This window comes from Phyllobates terribilis, unplaced genomic scaffold (genome assembly GCF_046119375.1).
Source record: "Phyllobates terribilis strain yellow unplaced genomic scaffold, ASM4611937v1 Scaffold_1__5_contigs__length_1240528914, whole genome shotgun sequence".
NCBI lineage: Eukaryota > Metazoa > Chordata > Amphibia > Anura > Dendrobatidae > Phyllobates > Phyllobates terribilis.
The window spans coordinates 734258254-734275845 of record NW_027362761.1 but is presented as its reverse complement, the minus strand read 5'-3'; the positions used below and the strand labels follow the sequence as shown (position 1 = coordinate 734275845).

The 17592-nt window shown below is 46.3% G+C and overlaps 1 protein-coding gene across 1 annotated transcript in view; it reads right to left on the bottom strand.

Annotated features, from left to right (window-relative positions):
• Nucleotides 1-9466: 9466 nt before the first annotated feature.
• ELL (elongation factor for RNA polymerase II) overlaps nucleotides 9467-17592 on the bottom strand; it is a 77372-nt gene continuing 69246 nt past the window's right edge. Inside the window, exons 9-12 of the mRNA XM_073686383.1 lie at nucleotides 11520-11586; nucleotides 11262-11433; nucleotides 10686-10730; nucleotides 9467-10006 (exon numbers count right to left, since the gene is read on the bottom strand). Coding sequence (XP_073542484.1) covers nucleotides 9890-10006; nucleotides 10686-10730; nucleotides 11262-11433; nucleotides 11520-11586 — 401 coding nt within the window. The 3' untranslated portion in view covers nucleotides 9467-9889. The remainder of the gene's footprint in view (nucleotides 10007-10685; nucleotides 10731-11261; nucleotides 11434-11519; nucleotides 11587-17592) is intronic.

Below are 17592 nucleotides of genomic sequence, written 5' to 3'. Positions count from 1 at the left end.
CATCCGCCTTATTGGTCAGGCTTCTTGCGTTGGTCAGCATGCAAGATAAAACTTTGGGGTTATTTAGCATCCTATTCTTCTCTAACGATCTAACTGTACTATCCCCACCCCCCTCTCCACCCTCATTATATTCACTTCTCCCCTTCCCCCTTGCTTGCCTCACATCCCACCTATTTCCTTGGTTTCCCCCCCCCCCGTCTCTAGTTTAAAAACTCCTCCAACCTATTAGCCATCTTCTTCCCCAGCACCGCTGCACCCTCCCCATTGAGGTGCAGCCCGTCCCTACGGTAGAGCCTGGTGGAGAATGCGGGCAATGTGACTGAGGCATACCCCACCGGCAGCTGCATGACCACAATCCGGCCGGCCACCTTTCAGCCTAAACCTGTGGACAAAATGGAGGAGCTATTAAGGCAAATGGTCCACACGCAGCGGCAGCAACAGCAAACCAATGAGCTGATCATGCAGCAGCTCACAGCTCTGCGGAAGACGCCAACAGCATCAGCTCCGGAACGTCGAGAAGCCCGGGACAAGGTTCGCTCCGCGTTGAGGAAGATGGGACCGGAGGACGACGTGGAAGCATTCCTGACCATTTATGAGCGCACAGCAGAGCGGGAAAACCTACCAGCCGGCCAGTGGGCAGAAGTGGTGGCTCCGATTTTGGTCAGCGATGCCCAGAAGGCCTACTTCGACCTCAGGACTACCAGAGTCTCAAAAGGTGAGATCCTTGCCCAACTGGGGGTCAATACGTACGTGACGGCTCAGCACGTGTTTTCATGGGCCTATGTGGAGACCCGACCCACCCGGTCTCAGGCTTATGACCTTTTGCAGCTGGTCAAGAGGTGGCTCCAGCCTGAGTCTTTGACTCCAGCCCAGATGGTGGAGAGAGTGGTGGTCGACCGGCTGGTGAGGACTCTGCCGGCCGCTATCAAACGTTGGGTGTGGCAAGGGGACCCCGGCACCCTTGACCAGGTGGTCAGCCTGATCGAGCGCTACTCGGCCACTCAGGACTTTATCCGAGACTCTGCCCCCTCGCGGCTGTCACGCCGATCCCTGCCAACCCAGTAAAGGGGTCGCGTCACTCTGCTGAGGAGAGTCAGCACCATACCCTTGCTGAAGGGGTACCCCGGAGTGAGTGGCAGGAGACCGGTTCCCTCCCAAACGGTCATAAGACCGAACAGTACCTCCACCATTAGGTGCTGGCGGTGTCAGGGGCCGGGACATGTGGTTGCTAACTGCCCCCTGACTACGGAACCCATGGACTGGGGGTATAACCGCCGGGCCTCAATGTGCGCCCAGACTGTCTGCACTTCGAGCGCCGACCCCCCGGACAGTGAACCCCAACTGTGCCAGGTACTGGTTAATGGGTACCCCACGGAGGCCCTCCTAGATTTGGGGAGCCTAGTGACTTTGGTACATGGGTCACTGGTGGCAGGAGACAACCCCAGTGGACGGACAGTCGGGGTTGTGTGTATCCATGGGGACCTCCAAGAGTAACCAACCGCGGAGGTAGGTTTGTCCACGCCACGTGGAGACATAAAACATGTGGTGGGGGTGGTAAAAACGCTTCCCTATGGGACTGTGTTGGGAAGAGACTTGCCCCTGTTCTGGACTCTGTGGAAAAACAAAATCCACTCTCCCCTGGTAAAATGCATTACAGGCGCTGTACCAGACGAACCCGAGTCAGGGGTACCTGCCGTAGGGGTGTCCAACCTAGGGACAGATTGCGACCCCGATAGGTCTCCCCCTAGAGGTGCTGGCAGGAGAGGTCGAGGAGACCCCATCGATCCCCGAGCTGGAAGTGTCCCGGGGCACGTTTGGGACAGCTCAGATACAGGATCCCACTCTGACTCGGGCGCGGGAAAGGGTGTTAGAGGTAAATGGGGTAGCTCAACAGCCTGGTGCAGATACTGTATTTCCACGAATGGTAGTCAATGGTGAGTTGCTCTATAGGGTAGACAAAATCAGGAACGAGGTCATGGAACAGTTAGTGGTACCTCAGTCGTACTGTCGAGCGATTCTGGAGTTGGCACACACACCTGTTGGGTGGACACTTAGGGGTTAAAAAGACACAAGAGCGTACCTTGCAGCAGTTCTTTTGGCCGGGGATTTACGCGGAAGTCCAAAAGAACTGCGAATCCTGCCCCAAATGTCAGTTGACCACACCCACCGCAAGTTTCCGTAGTCCATTGGTACCCCTGCCAATGATAGAGGTACCATTTGAACGGATTGCAATGGACTTGGTAGGGCCCATTGTAAAATCCGCTCGTGGCCACCAACATATACTGGTGGTCGTCGACTGTCACTCGGTACCCGGAGGCTATACCGCTACGCCACACCTCGGCAAAACTGATTGCACGGGAGCTGTTTGCAATGTTCTGTCGCCTTGAACTACGTAAAGAGATCCTGACAGATCAGGGGACCCCTTTTATGTCTAAAGTGACAAGGGAACTGTGCAAACTGCTAAAAATTAAACAATTGCACACCTCGGTGTACCACCCTCAAACCAACGGGCTAGTAGAACGGTTCAATAAAACCCTCAAGTCCATATTAAAAAAGGTGGTTTCTAAGGACGGGAGGGATTGGGACATGTTGCTACCCTATTTGATGTTCGCCGTCCGTGAGGTACCCCAGGCTTCCACAGGGTTCTCTCCCTTTGAGTTATTGTACGGCAGACACCCTAGGGGTCTGTTGGACGTAGCCAAAGAGATGTGGGAACAAGAGCCAACTCCACATAGGAGTATAATTAAACAAGTGGCTAGTATGCAGGACCGGATCGCGGCGGTCATGTCCATCGTGAAAGAACATCTGTTAGATGCCCAGGCAGCACAGAGGCGCACATATAATAAAAGAGCCAGAGTCAGGTCTTTTATCAATGGCGATCGGGTGTTAGTACTGGTACCCACAGCCAAGAGTAAACTCATGGCCAAGTGGCAAGGGCCATATGAAGTTCGAGAAAAGGTGGGGGAGATAAATTACCGGGTGTATCATCCAGGAAGGAGGAAACCAGAGAAGGTTTATCATGTAAACCTGCTAAAACCTTGGAAAGATCGAGAGCGTTTAGTTACAGATGTCACTCCGGGCATATCACCAGAGTTCTTTACCTTCAGCCAGGGATGTGTCCGAGGGAGAGGTCAGGATAAGTGAGGCTCTCACTAAACAGCAGCGACGGGAGGCTCGCTCACAGGTGCAGCAGAATACCGATGTGTTCTCAGAGCTACCGGGTAAGACAACAGTTATCAACATGACATTGTCACCGAACCTGGGGTAAGGGTGCGAATGAGACTGTACTGGGCACCCGAAGCCCGGAGGCAAGCCATCACGGCTGAGGTAAAACAGATGCTCCAGTTAGGCGTTATTGAGGAATCACGGAGTGAGTGAGCTAGCCCCATCGTACGGATTCCGAAACCAGACGGATCGTTATGCTTCTGTAACGATTTCCGAAAACTAAATGAAGCGTCGAAGTTTGACCTTTATCCAATGCCCAGGGTGGATGGGCTGATTAAGAGACTGGGGCAGGCTCAGTACTTTGCCACGCTCGATCTCACTAAGGGTTACTGGCAGGTACCTCTCACGAAATCGGCGAAGGAAAGACCGCCTTCGTAACTCCGGAGGGTCTATATCACTATGTGGTCTTACGTTTTGGGTTACATGGGGCCCCAGCTACATTCCAGAGGTTGATGGACAGTGCTCAAGCCTCATCAGGAGTACGCGTCCGCTTATCTAGATGATATTATCATCTTTAGCACCGACTGGCATACGCATCTATCCCAGGTACAAGCAGTGCTGGATTCTCTTAGAGCCACGGGGTTAACGGCAAACCACAAAAAATGTGCATTAGGGCTAGAAGAAGCCCGATATTTGGGGTATGTGATTGGCCGCAGAGTTATCAAGCCCCAAATCAATAAAATTGAGGCCATAAAAAATTGGCCTAAACCGTCAAATACAAAGCAGGCAAGGGCGTTCCTTGGGTATTACCGCCGGTTTATACCTAATTTTGCTGGGAGAACAGCGGCCCTGACCGATCTCTTGAAAGGGGGAAAAAAAACAAAAACAAACCGGTAATGGTGCGGTGGAACCCTCAGACAGAAGAAGCCTTTCAGTCCATAAAGTTGGCCCTGTGTGGACAGCCGGTCCTAATCAGCCCCAACTTCAAGGAAACCTTCATTGTACAGACAGATGCCTCGGAGGTAGGCCTAGGGGCGGTATTGTCACAAAAAATGAATGGTGAAGAGCACCCAGTTACCTACTTGAGTAGAAAACTTGTCCCGGCAGAGAAAAACTATAGCGTGGTAGAGAAGGAGTGTTTGGCTATTAAATGGGCCTTGGAATCGCTACGTTATTTACTCGGTCGTCAGTTCCGCTTGGTGACGGACCACTCACCCTTGATATGGATGAGGAATGCGCGAGGCACCAGGTGGTTTCTGTCACTGCAAATTTTCAGTTTTTCTGTAGAACATCGCCCTGGGAAATCGCAGGCAAACGTGGATGCCCTGTCCTGGGCACCCTGTATGGTGTCAAATGTTCAACCACACAAGTTTGAACAGAGGGGGGGGGGATATGTGAGGCAGTGACCGGGATCAAATACGAGGGACGTTATATATCCCCCAGAATGTGTACAGAGACCTATTAAATCCATTGGAGTGCACTGCAGTCACAAACTCACCTGTGGCTGCAATGCAGGAATGAAGGTGAGCATTGACCTGGTCAGGCTATCTGGCTAAGGCAGATTAAGTAAAACCCGGCAGGGCCTTCATTTCTGGGAGGAGGTCACAGGAGGCAGTGGGGCGGACTCCTCCCTGCAACCGGGTTTTCCAGTGGCTCTTGCCACAGGTCCTTTAAAAACCCTGCACTAAGGATTAGCGTTGGTCTGTGTTGGAACCTGCTAGAAGCATAGCAGGAAAACTCAGCGGGACGCTGTATAGCTGAACCCACGCCTGGGAAGGCTCTGCACCCGTCAGGCTCTGAGTGGCCCGGCGCGGCCGTTGCCCACAGCAACCATTGTGTATGGACTTCTGTTAACCCGGCTGCGAACTGGAGGACTTTCTGTTAACCTGTGAGTTGCTGAAATAAAAGCTGTTTATGTTGGACTTGCTTGGGTCACTGCCTCAGTTACTGCACTGTGTGAACACCGCCACCTTACACAGCCTAATAAGTGACATCGCTGGAATCTAAGTCCGTCTCTAGATCATGTTGCTCTCAGGTAAGGTGGTAAAAACATTGTGACAGATTCCCTTTAACAAACATTCCTTATCCCTATTTTGGAAGCAAAAAAGTTCACTGTTTGAAAAAAAGAAGAAAATATCTTAACAAGCTGAGCAAAAAATATCTTTATTTTGGGATTATCAACAGATTTGCTATTTGTGAAATAAACAATGACTAACAAAAGTTATTTATCAAAAATTATTCCTTTTTTGGGAGCAGGAACAGGTTTATTAATTGAAAATGAAGAAATGGTTCATAAAAGCTGTGAAAAAATGTGAGAGCAGTTCCAGATTTATGTACCCAGAACAGGTCTACCAGCAGCAGTACAGTATAGCTATAGAACACAATGGACAAGCAGGAGGTGCGAGTTGCCGTCTACTGGCAATAGAGGAGGCTGTGACCTCACTATAGAACATAGCAGGGCAGGCAAGGAGATATATGGCAGTGTAGGGCCAGGACTGACTGCACCGGCAATATAACAGGGGCCAGGCAGGAGCTGCCGCACAGTATAGAAAACATAAGATACGTCTGCATACAGCAGTATAGGTTTTCATGCAGAAATGCTCAGCTGTGCGGGGAGGCATTGGCACTGGGGGGCAGCAGAACACTGTACAGCACCATTGATATGCAGGCAGTTTCTGCAGCTGTTCTAATCATTGGCATCAGCTGTAGATGAATGAAAACAGGCATTGATCCAGATCTGATTCATTTTGACAAAATGTAAGGTTTTCTACACTTGCAGACAAAACTGGTCTTCTTGGTTATGATGAAGCTATCTGCGTTGCTCATGACCTCTATGACAGTAAACTGGAGACTGGATATGACTGTACGGCCATAGCAAACAACCACTTCTTGCCGCTGGTCCAATTTGCGGAGCCAAAAGTCTGAGATTGGAGGCTCAGGGTATTTGCCGAAGAAAGGTTCAGTCGTACCTGGACTGTGTCCTTTCTGTTCAGGTGAGGTGTCTGATGTTCAGCAGGATGGTGCAATGGCAGATACAATATATAGGACATGACAGACCACATGTTTTAATTACTGTTCCTGCCTCATCTACTTGTTCTAGCCATAGCGCTGGAACAGGCAGGGGAACGGAGAGGGGTCACAAGCAGTCAGCAGGCATCTCCTCGGTGAAAGCTTTGCCAAGCAGGGAACATTGTTTATCCTAATAATGCGCCAATTATGATTTCCTTTCAGAAGCTGGAAAAAAATTCCTCCATTTTGCACTTATAGCGAAGGTGTAAAAAGCATGTTTATCCGATAGGTATCCCTTTGCTTGATGCCAACGATACACCCATCAGCCCAAATGCAATCAAGCATACAGCACAACAAAGGACCTCTGTTCACTTTCCACACCTCAACTGTGTTGGTTGGTCATCATGACCTGCACGTCCTCAGCAATTTCATTGTCAGTGTCAGGGATGGAAAGTTACTTTGCAAATGTAAGGAAGCCAGAATGGGTGGGCATTGCCAAGAGATGCTACTGCGCATGCGCGGCGCCATATTGCTGCACCCAAATTCTTTTTCCTTAAGCAATATGGCGCCCGCGCAGTAGCATCTCTCGGCAACCGAAAGGTGCTACCGTGCAGGCAGCAGCGGCCATTTCGAGGGCTGTACATTTGACTATCACAGAAATTACTAAGGCAGTATTTAAAACCGTAGGCAGGTCACTGAAACCACAGTGACCTGCCAGAGGCCAGAGATAGGCATACATAATGAGAGCACCAGCCCCTGCCCATCCCTAAAGTCCCGCCCCAGAGCATGAGCATATCATTATGGCAGAACTGAAAATAAAGATTATAAAAGAACCACAAGACTGATTACATCAGCAAAGGTATCATTTTACTCAGTGTAATGTCGCCCACCTGATAGTGTATGTGGTTTACTAAGCATAATCCTGCTGACAGGTGCGCTTTAATGAGCTGATCGAGAACTGTGGTTCCTACTGTATTCTAGCCTCAACTTATTTTTCTCCTGCAGACAGCCAAAGATTCATCTGTTACCAACATGGAAGAAACTCCTATACAGTGAAGCCTGCACATAGAAGCTGCCAACAACCTAACCAGGCTTTTTAGGCTCTGTTAAGCCACCTCCACCAATAGCGTGTGCGGCATCACCTGACCCAAGCTGACCGCAGAAAAAGAAGATTTTGTTTCGGATAACCTTTTGGCGGCACATTAACTCCGCTGTTTATCAGCAAGGCCAACAGCCATCTCTGATGACGTAAACTCCTCAGCACCTCAAACTGGTTTACACGTGTCCGTCAATCCCTCACACAGGTGTCAGATGCCTCAATGTGCAAAGTGTTCTGAGCACTATGCTCCCTTCCATTGACCCTTAGGGCTCGCTCACACTGGAGTAGAACACGGCCGAGTGCTATCTGATGTTTTATCACATAGCACTCCGCCCAATGTTTTACTATGGGGCAACTCAGATCAGCTATTATTTTCTCATGCCGATTCGACATGAGAGAACAACTGCAGCACGCTGTGACAATCGGGTCGCACTCGCCCATACAAGTCTATGGGTGAGTGTGAAATATCGCACAGCACTCGGATGTCACTCGAGTGCAGTGCGATTCCCACGGAGCCACTATCTCCCTGCCTGACATAACCAGCCATACAGCTAGGCGTTTGGATAGAGTCTTCCATCTCCGGCACCTGAGAACAAAGGCTGAAATCTCCTCCAATAAATGAATTGGAAGATGATGTGAAATATCTTCCTTGGCCTCCAGAGTGCTGTGGCTTAGATGACTAAGGGACAATAGATATGAACTACAAGTTGTAAATGTAAAAGATGAAGTGTTACAGCGGAGGAGGTGGACTGTGCAGAACACATTCAAAGGGATGGAGTAGAGGTCAGAAGTAACATCATCCTACTATGATTGAAAAGAGTGATGTGATATATATTGGATGACGCCATTTTGACCACAAATATGTTTGCGAGAGGCAAAGGAGGCCAATTGTGACCTGTGTTTGGTAGTACTACTGTCTTAATAGTGGATACCAGTGATACTGCTGCTAGTGGCTGCTACATTCTTAACCATTGTTTGGATTTCTTTCACACTACCTGTCCATTGCCACTTTCTTTCGCCATATATTTTGTACACAAGCATAATTAACATTCCCAAAAATTTTCAACCACAGTTATTCAAAGCTTGACAAAAAGCACTGTTAAATACTAGGTAGGTATACATGAAACCCAAAATGCCTAATGCAACAGAGGAAGGTAGTATTGAGGTGGCGTGTACAGGTCTCAATTTTGACTACTTAAAGGGAACCTGTCAGGTCCCTCGAGCCCCCAGCAATCGTGTCTGCATATGTAAAATACCCTGCCTATCAATTCCTGTATTACATTACACACAAACAGATCTTTATAAAAAGGATTTCTTAAGTCCATTTATGATATGTAAATGAGGCCTTTGACTAGTCAATGGGGCGTTCGTGTTATCACGCCCCTGTGTTCATGATGACGCCGGCTCTTGTAAATCATGTTATCACCAGCGTTATACATACCTCACGCATACGCGCAGCTTCTTCCCCTATCATCATTGATCCTCTGAAGTCTGGTGTATGCGTGCCAGCTTCAGAGAGGTGCACTGCACATGATCGGAAGTCTCTGCACTTCTGATCATGCTTGAAGAATGAAGAAAAATTTGTAACTCACAGGCAATAGGACAAGGTGCCAGCCTTCTTTGAATATATCACTGATCAATCACATGGAGTCTCTGTTGCTGCCGACACCACCATGCCCGCCGTCAATTGAATCTATGTATCATTTACAAACTACTACTCTCACGTCCTATCTCCAGTGCTGCAGTTTTATACTACAGTGTCTGGAATAGTTGTTCAATGTATTAGCCCTTTCTCTCCCCATTTCTGAGCTATGTGCTCTCAAGTCTTAATAGCGTGCAACACCCTAAAATGGCTGCTACATGCCCTGCTTCAGCTTTTATAGTGGCTATTATGGTGCTTACTGATAGCGCAGCCTATGTAAGGGGATTGACCATTCACGCAAATCAAGAGAGAAAATCATTAGATATCGCCAGGACATGTGAATTTCATATACACTCACACAGTCAATCCGCATGGTAAAGCTCCTCTCTAGATAACATCCATTAATTGGATTGTGGCATAGGATCTCTTTATAGTGTGAAGACAGCCCTCAATCATTAAGATTCTGAAACCAGCAACAAACATATTTAAATCCTTATAATAATTTTTTTTGTATAGGACTTATTTCAAAACCACACTTAGAAGTCTCAGCATACATTCAATAGTATTAATTCATTTATTATTGGATTCCAGCAATAATTCAGGAAATAAAAATAGCATATCTTCTTTTGGCATTTGTATATATCTCATTAGTCCAACCAATGTTAAAAGGGACAAAAAAAAAAAGAAAAAATGAATGAGGCCTGTGACAAAAAAAAATATATATTAAAATTGTACTTAAATTGCATTTATAGAGAAAGTGCCTCAACCAAGTGCAGCTTCCACTACTTGGCTTGGGAAGAGAATCTTGTATGAATTCAACCAAAAGTCTGGCAAATACTTTCACTGGTGCTGGCCGGAGAATAGGTATCACCAGCACAGAGAATATTAAAAAAAAAGGAAACGGGAAAAAAAAAAAAAAAAAAACAAACAGTCACATACCCAGGTGCACAGATACTGCTACCCGGATGTGGGCATTAATGCCATGACTGAAACTGCTGCTGGTCATACTGTGCAATCAGTTTCTTTATGTGAGCCAGTTTATTATGGAGGTATTCACATCGGTTCTTCTCCTCACTGTATTTTGGATTTGACTGCAAGAAAAAGGAAACCGTTGTAAGATCAATAGGAAACCCTTGTCAGACAAGTTATAAAAGGTATCTGAAACATCAGGAATATGGTGCAAGTCAGAAAGGACTATTTTGGCAGAAATGATGCCAGAATTCTTGCATTAAGTTTGATAAATATATCGCAGTGTGTTCATTAATGTCTCAGAGACCAGCGACTTAGACTGCACAAATTATAATTAGTACACAAGACACAACGAGGGCTTCAGAAAGTAATCTATACCTTATATCCACTGAACGAACACCTACGGAACAAGGACCATGCAGTAGTAGTATAATACGTGAAGGAAGTAAAAACAACTGCATCTTCCAGCAGAATGCACAAAATCTACCCAGCCTACTGTACAGGAGGATCAGAGGCCACATGCCATAGACTGAGGGAAACCGTGAACTTTCTTTAATCTGCCTTTTAATAACCGAATTCCAGTCTGATAATCCAAAGAAATGAATGAGTCTCTGAACTGGAAGATTGAGCAGGGAGCACCAAGTGAAGGTAGCACCATTGGCTTCAACAACCCTCTATTTGTTAACTGGCCACGTAAGAATTTTACAAGCCATAACCAAATAAAGTTCAGCCTTTTCTCCTTGTCATGTGAGAAGTAATTGAGAGTTTGCCGTTTACAACATATTTAGTAGGACTGCTAACCTTTTTAATTTTACGGTACTCTTGCAAGATTTGATCATGGATGGTCTGCAAAGAAAAACATTTTTTAATGAGGACATGTGAAAATATGGAGGAGCGACAAAGTACATATTACACACCAAGTAGTTTGCTGACCTCTAGTGGACACATTTTAATTTGCTTGCACAAAAGAAAAAAAAAGCACCACTCGTGGGTTATGTTCACATAGGAGAGATTATCCAGAAAACAAACTTTGCACCCATATGGGCACAGAATCCTGAAAGTGTGAACATGGCTTCACAAGGGCATTATAACATTCCCCCATAACGTTACCACCCAGTTTCCTGAAGCAACATGGAGATGGGAAGATTGTTGTAATGATCATCTATTAATTCATGGATGCACAAACCAAGGCCAAAAATGATGCGGAGCAGCCGAGGGGACGTGGATTGTACCAGCATTAATTGTGGTGAGAAGCGGCACTTCTGATCTCTCTAGCTCTTGCTTTCCAGCTGCAGCTTCTTGACAAAGCGCCATACTCCTCTACAATCTCAAGTGCGTCTCCTGCTGGAGGCCATGCCAGGGGGCAGCCATATTTACCTTGTACTCCTCAGTACCCTGGCACATCTGCTTCAGCTGCGAGTCTAGCTGTGTAAAGCGGCTCGTTATCCGCTCTATTCTTGCATGTAAATCTCGGTACTCATTATATTCTGCATTGAAGTCATTCTTGTAACTCTGGCGCTGTTCCTGCGAGGAGATCGCTGCATATTTCCTATGGAATTATAGAAACAACCAAGACATCAGGACTGAAATACAGACATGGGAAAGGATACAATGGCAACGTGTTTATATACTCACACAATATATTCTGGCATCTCTGATGTAGATGTTGGAACACTGGAATTGCTGCATGCTCCATTTAAATCTAGGGGGAGGGGGAAGTTTTACAATTAGCCAAAAAACTTCAACAGCATAAGCACAAAAATTTTGGTCAAAACGCAAAACAAGATCTTCTTAAGTGCCCACCATCCAACTAACCAATAGCCTTTAAAAATTAAAGCCTCTGAAAAAGGGGCACGTGGTTTATCACTCATTGATTACAGGATGTCTTATGGGAGGGTGCACGTCTAGGCAACTTCTCTCATGCACAAATCTCTACTCTTTCCAGCTTTCAGGTTTACACTTACCAGCCTGGGAGTGGCATATAGTAGGGGCAGAGAACCCAATTCCAGCGATGTGTTACCTAGTTAGTTTCTTGCTGTAAGTCTTTGCACCCACACACAATTGAGCACTAATTAATCTGGTAAAGCAGATCTGTCACCAGATTTCACATTACTAACTGCATACATTATTAAATAGCTCTTAGACCTGATGAGGCAGATGTGCTTATTTTGAAAATTCATGTCAGATCAACCAAACACCCAATGTCAGGCAGCCAATTAACAGACATAAGTAGGACAAATGGCCCAGAAATGCAACTAAATAGGATGGAGGTCCCAGGCTCTGGAGCGTTTGGTTGGCAGCCATTTCGGCCAACTCTCCAATACACAAGAGTGCTCGTTCTGCTGAGCGCTCCTGTTTTATCTATGAAAGATGGCGACCGTGTATCTTCAGGGGAGAAAATATGATCAGCAGTCAGACATCAAACATGCTGGATCGATATTTCCTAGACAGTCAGCTGTCCGGGGCTCCCATACACATAAGACTGTTGGCCGAAGCAGCGGGTTAGGCCAACATTAGTCTAAAGTGTATGGGGACTAATACTCTAGTACTGTGAGCACTTATAGGTACACTAAGAAAACAGTGAAAAGAACCTGCTCAAGTGCTCCATAGGCAAGGAATTTCAGGGGGAAAAATATATAGTTTATACCAACACTAGATTGCAATTCCTATAATTTTTTATTTTCCAATAGATAGTTTTATTTTTTAACACGATTATGGGGGCAGCCATCTTGCCTGAGCTGCTACCACCAACATTCAGAAATAGCAGCCACTTGGAACTCAGGCAGCAATAGTCAGGATTTGATGGACTTGTGCAGGAGAGTGTTCTAGGCAAGCTCTGGTCTGTGAAAAGGTCATTGTGTAGGAGGAAGAGGAGGTGTTTATTCACTAAATGTGTGTATGCGAGTATGAATATACTCCCCTACTGCAGCTTTCACTGGGGTCCAGTGCCGCTCTGCTTCTCGGTGATGTCACCACAATTACAACTCTCCAGCTCTATGTGTGAGCCAGAAGTCTCTTTTACAGTGTAAGTCTATGGGGGTCTCGTTCTGACGCTCCATAGACTTACACTGTAAAAGCCCTATACGGATCACACAGAGCGGCGACGTCGCCGAGAAGAGGAGCAGAGCGGCGACGTCGCCGAGAAGAGGAGCAGAGCGGCGACGTCGCCGAGAAGAGGAGCAGAGCGGCGACGTCGCCGAGAAGAGGAGCAGAGCGGCGACGTCGCCGAGAAGAGGAGCAGAGCGGCGACGTCGCCGAGAAGAGGAGCAGAGCGGCGACGACGCCGAGAAGAGGAGCAGAGCGGCGACGTCGCCGAGAAGAGGAGCAGAGCGGCGACGGTCCTGGAGAAAGCGGCGCTATGTGAGTATATTAATACTATACACACATTTAATGAATAAAAAAAACTTAATGGGAGTGCTCATTTAAGTTTAGTAGCCACAAAGAAAATTGTAACATTTCAGGATTTAATATTAACCCTTTTCTGCAAATTGCTGTATATGTACAGCACAGCAAGAGAGGGTTACAGGTGGGGAGGTTGGTGGTAGGATCCCCCAAGCCAGGATCCTGATCTTACCAACAACCTCTGGGCCTAATTGTCTTATATGATCATGTGATTGGAAGCTAAACTAAGCAATCATGTGGCTCAAAAAAGGACAAACCTGTTGTAGAAACAAGTTTATCTAAGGTCCCTGCTGCAAACTCCCTCCCCCACCGCACCCCATCTCATGCCATTTTGCCTCAGTCAGACATCCATGATTTTTCTCAAGCATAAAAACACAGATGAGTGGTTTGGTCAGAGTGCCATCGGTGTTTAGTCAGGGTCAGCTTTTACCATCAGTGATTTTCTGGTGATAACAATAAAGATTTTCCTATCCATTACAATGTTAATCATTGTACACTGGTAACATCCATGTGCTTTCTAGGATCTTCACAGACCCATAGACTTGTATGGGTAATTTTGATTCATAACTACCCTCAAAACCACTTGGTGAGCAAAAAAACCCACAAACTCGTGAACTAGACTATAATGGGTACGTATTCCATCTGTGATGAGTATGAACACGTTCGTGATTCACGGATGTCTGAATGAGGCCAAAGGGAGAGAGACGCTCTACACTGTGCACATATACAATTTATAAAAGATATCGATTTGTTTTTAACTCCTACATGACTGTTACTTATGGTATACTCTACGCAGTACCATCAGCTGGCTCACACAGCCATGACAGACCAACACTGTACTGTGACAGTGTCTGGAAATAGAAATAAAATAGGATTACCTTGTCTGGAAAACTGGAAAGAGCTCAAAATTAAAATAGAGTATTCTTGTAGCGCTATATTTATTTGTGTTGTAACTTTGACAATATAAACATTTTCTGCTATATCTATACAAGCCCTGCCTAATAATTACCTTAATACAAAAACATTATTAGCTGTGACCTGCTCAGACATAAAAAAAATCTTCTGCATGAGAACAAAGCATCCATAGGTGATGTTCTGTCCCACAGAAAGAAACGCTGCCTGCATTATAACTTACTAGCTATTGAACCCGTTCTACGCCCGGGTGGCGAGCATTTTTATTGTCTCCCATGCTGGTATGTGCTGCCCCCCTCCTGGTATTTGTGCTGCCCCCATCCTTTCCCCACCATCCTATACTGGTATGCGCGGCACCCCCCCCCCCCCAATCCCGGTATGCGTGGCACCCCTCACCCCCTCAATCCCGGTATGCGTGGCACCGCTCACGCCCCCAATCCCGGTATGCGTGGCACCCCTCATCCCCCCAATTCCGGTATGCGTGGCACCCCTCATCCCCCCCAATCCCAGTATGCGTGGCACCCCTCATCCCCCCCAATCCTGGTATGTGTAGCCCCTGCATCCCTTTCACACTGTACACACATCCAAAAAAAATAAACACTTATACTCACCTTTCTCCTCTGTGCTCCAGCGCTGCTGCGTCCTGTTCTGCCGGAGGCCGGGGAGGAGCGCTGCGCCAGAGCACCGCGCTGTCCGGCGCTATTTTGCTGAAGACACTGCAAATGTGTCTTCAGTAAAATGGCGCCGGATAGCGCTATGTGCCGATCCGACGCCTCACTCCTGCTCCGGTCAAGAGAGGCGCCGCGGCAACGCTCCTCCCGGTCAGGTAAGTATGTAAGTATGGCGCCGAAGATGGCAGTATGCATTCAGTGTCTACGCATACCGCGATCTCCGGCGCCATACACTCCTCTTACCTGTAATGACTTCATGCGTTCTTCTGTCTGGAGCCAGACCGCGCGTCACGCATGCGCAGTCTATAAAGGCTTCAGACAGAGGGACGCATCCCCAGTTATATTATAGATGCAGGAGAACTGGGGATATTCATCCCTACACAAGACCTGCAAAACAAAAATATCCACTCCATTATGAAAAACTACAAAAATGTGTGCCCCACTAAAAAATTATAAATATTTTATCTGTATATCTCTCTAGGTATCTTTCCCTCTCCCTATACACAGTACTGTGCAGAAGTTTTAGGCAGCTGTGGGGAAAAAAAATATGCTGCAATATAAGAACATTTGTAAAAAAAGAAGTTTATTTGTATCAATTAAAATGGTAACTAAACAAAAATACCTAAATCAAATCAACCAGAATTTGCCTTCAAAACAGCATCAATTCTTCTAGGTAAACTTGCACATAGTTTTGAAGGAGCTCGACAAAGAGGTTGTTCCAAACATCTTCGAATACTTACCACAGATCTTCTGTGGACGCAGACTTGTACGAATGATGCTATTGTACTGCTATCCGGCCCTCCGGTGACCAAACTGCCTTCTACAGCCAAATATTTCAAATTGTGACTCATTAGAACAGAAAACCTGCTGCAATTTTTCAGAACCACAGTTCAAATGTTTTTGTGCATAGCTGAGTAGTTGAAAGTATGGATTTTTAGCCACAATTCTTCCACGAAGACCACTTTTGGGCAGACATTTCTGAATAGTAGATGGGTGTAGCTGGATCCCATTGGTTGCTGCCAGTTCTGAGCTGATGGCAATGCTGGACATCTTCCCATTTTGTGTTCATGTGGTGCATTAAAAGGGACTCTGTTAGCACAGAATGACTGTACAAGCTAAGTCCCGCCACTCAGTGCTTCACGGTGGGGCCAGTCATGTAAATACACCTTCACACACGCTCGTTTTACCCTCTATCTCCACCCTCCCCTCTTTGACAGCTCTGGCTTCATAGAGCCAAAGGGAGGAGATAGATGGGAAAACAAGCAGGTAGGAAGGTGTATATAAAGGATTGGCCTCACTGTGAAGAGCACTTGGCCTGAACAGTAATAATGTGCTGACAGTTTCTAAGTTTCCTTGGCCAACCACAGAGTATGGATTTCAAACCTGCCCATTTCTTGAACAGCACATATTAGAACCTGGGTGTGCTTGGAAATCTTTGCCTGGGAGAGACCTTGCTGATGTAATATAACTACCTTGTGTCTTGTTCTAGTTCTCAGTCTTACCATGGTGTATGAAGCAGACTTCCATAACTGCACATTTGTAGCAGACTTTGGCTTTTCCTCACCCAGTATTAAACCTTCTACACACCTGTTTCAGTTAATAATCATTATTTTCATACATAGGTTGAAACAGCCACTATCACCTGTTTCGTATAATTGGTTACTCATACACCTGATTACAATCCTACTAAATATCTGACTTGGTGCAAGTGTACCTAGAAATTTTGATGCAGTCTTAAAAGGCAAAAACTCCACAGACCTACTGATTGGGGCTCACAATCTAAATTCCCTATGGGGACAGCGATGATAATGTAATTAAAGCGCTGTGGAATAAATGGCGCTATACAAGTGAGTATAATAAATAAACAGGGGCGGTCACAAGGAATACGTTAATGCAATGTACAGTACAAACCAAAAGTTTGGACACCTTCTCATTTAAAGATTTTTGTGTATTTTCATGACTATGAAAATTGTACATTCACACTGAAGGCATCAAAACTATGAATTTACACATGTGGAATTATATACTTCACAAAAAAGTGTGAAATAACTGAAAATATGTCTTATATTCTAGGTTCTTCAAAGTAGCCACCTTTTGCTTTGATGACTGCTTTGCACACTCTTGGCATTCTCTTGATGAGCTTCAAGAGGTAGTCACCGGAAATGGTCTTCCAACAATCTTGAAGGAGTTCCCAGAGATGCTTAGCACTTGTGGGCCCTTTTGCCTTCACTCTGAGGTCCAGCTCACCCCAAACTATCTCGATATGGTTCAGGTCTGGTGACTGTGGAGGCCAGGTCATCTGGCGTAGCACCTCATCACTCCTCCTCTTGGTCAAATAGCCCTTACACAGCCTGGAGGTGTGTTTGGGGTCATTGTCCTGTTGAAAAATAAATGATGGTCCAACTAAACGCAAACCGGATGGAATAGCATGCCGCTGCAAGATGCTGTGGTAGCCATGCTGGTTCAGTATGCCTTTAATTTTGAATAAATCCCCAACAGTGTCACTAGCAAAGCACCCCCACACTATCACACCTCCTCCTCCATGCTTCACGGTGGGAACCAGGCATGTAGGGTCCATCCGTTCACCTTTTCTGCATCGCTCAAAGACATGGTGGTTGGAACCAAAGATCTCAAATTTGGACTCATCAGACCAAAGCACAGTTTTCCACTGGTCTAATGTCCATTCCTTGTGTTCTTTAGCCCAAACAAGTCTCTTTTGCTTG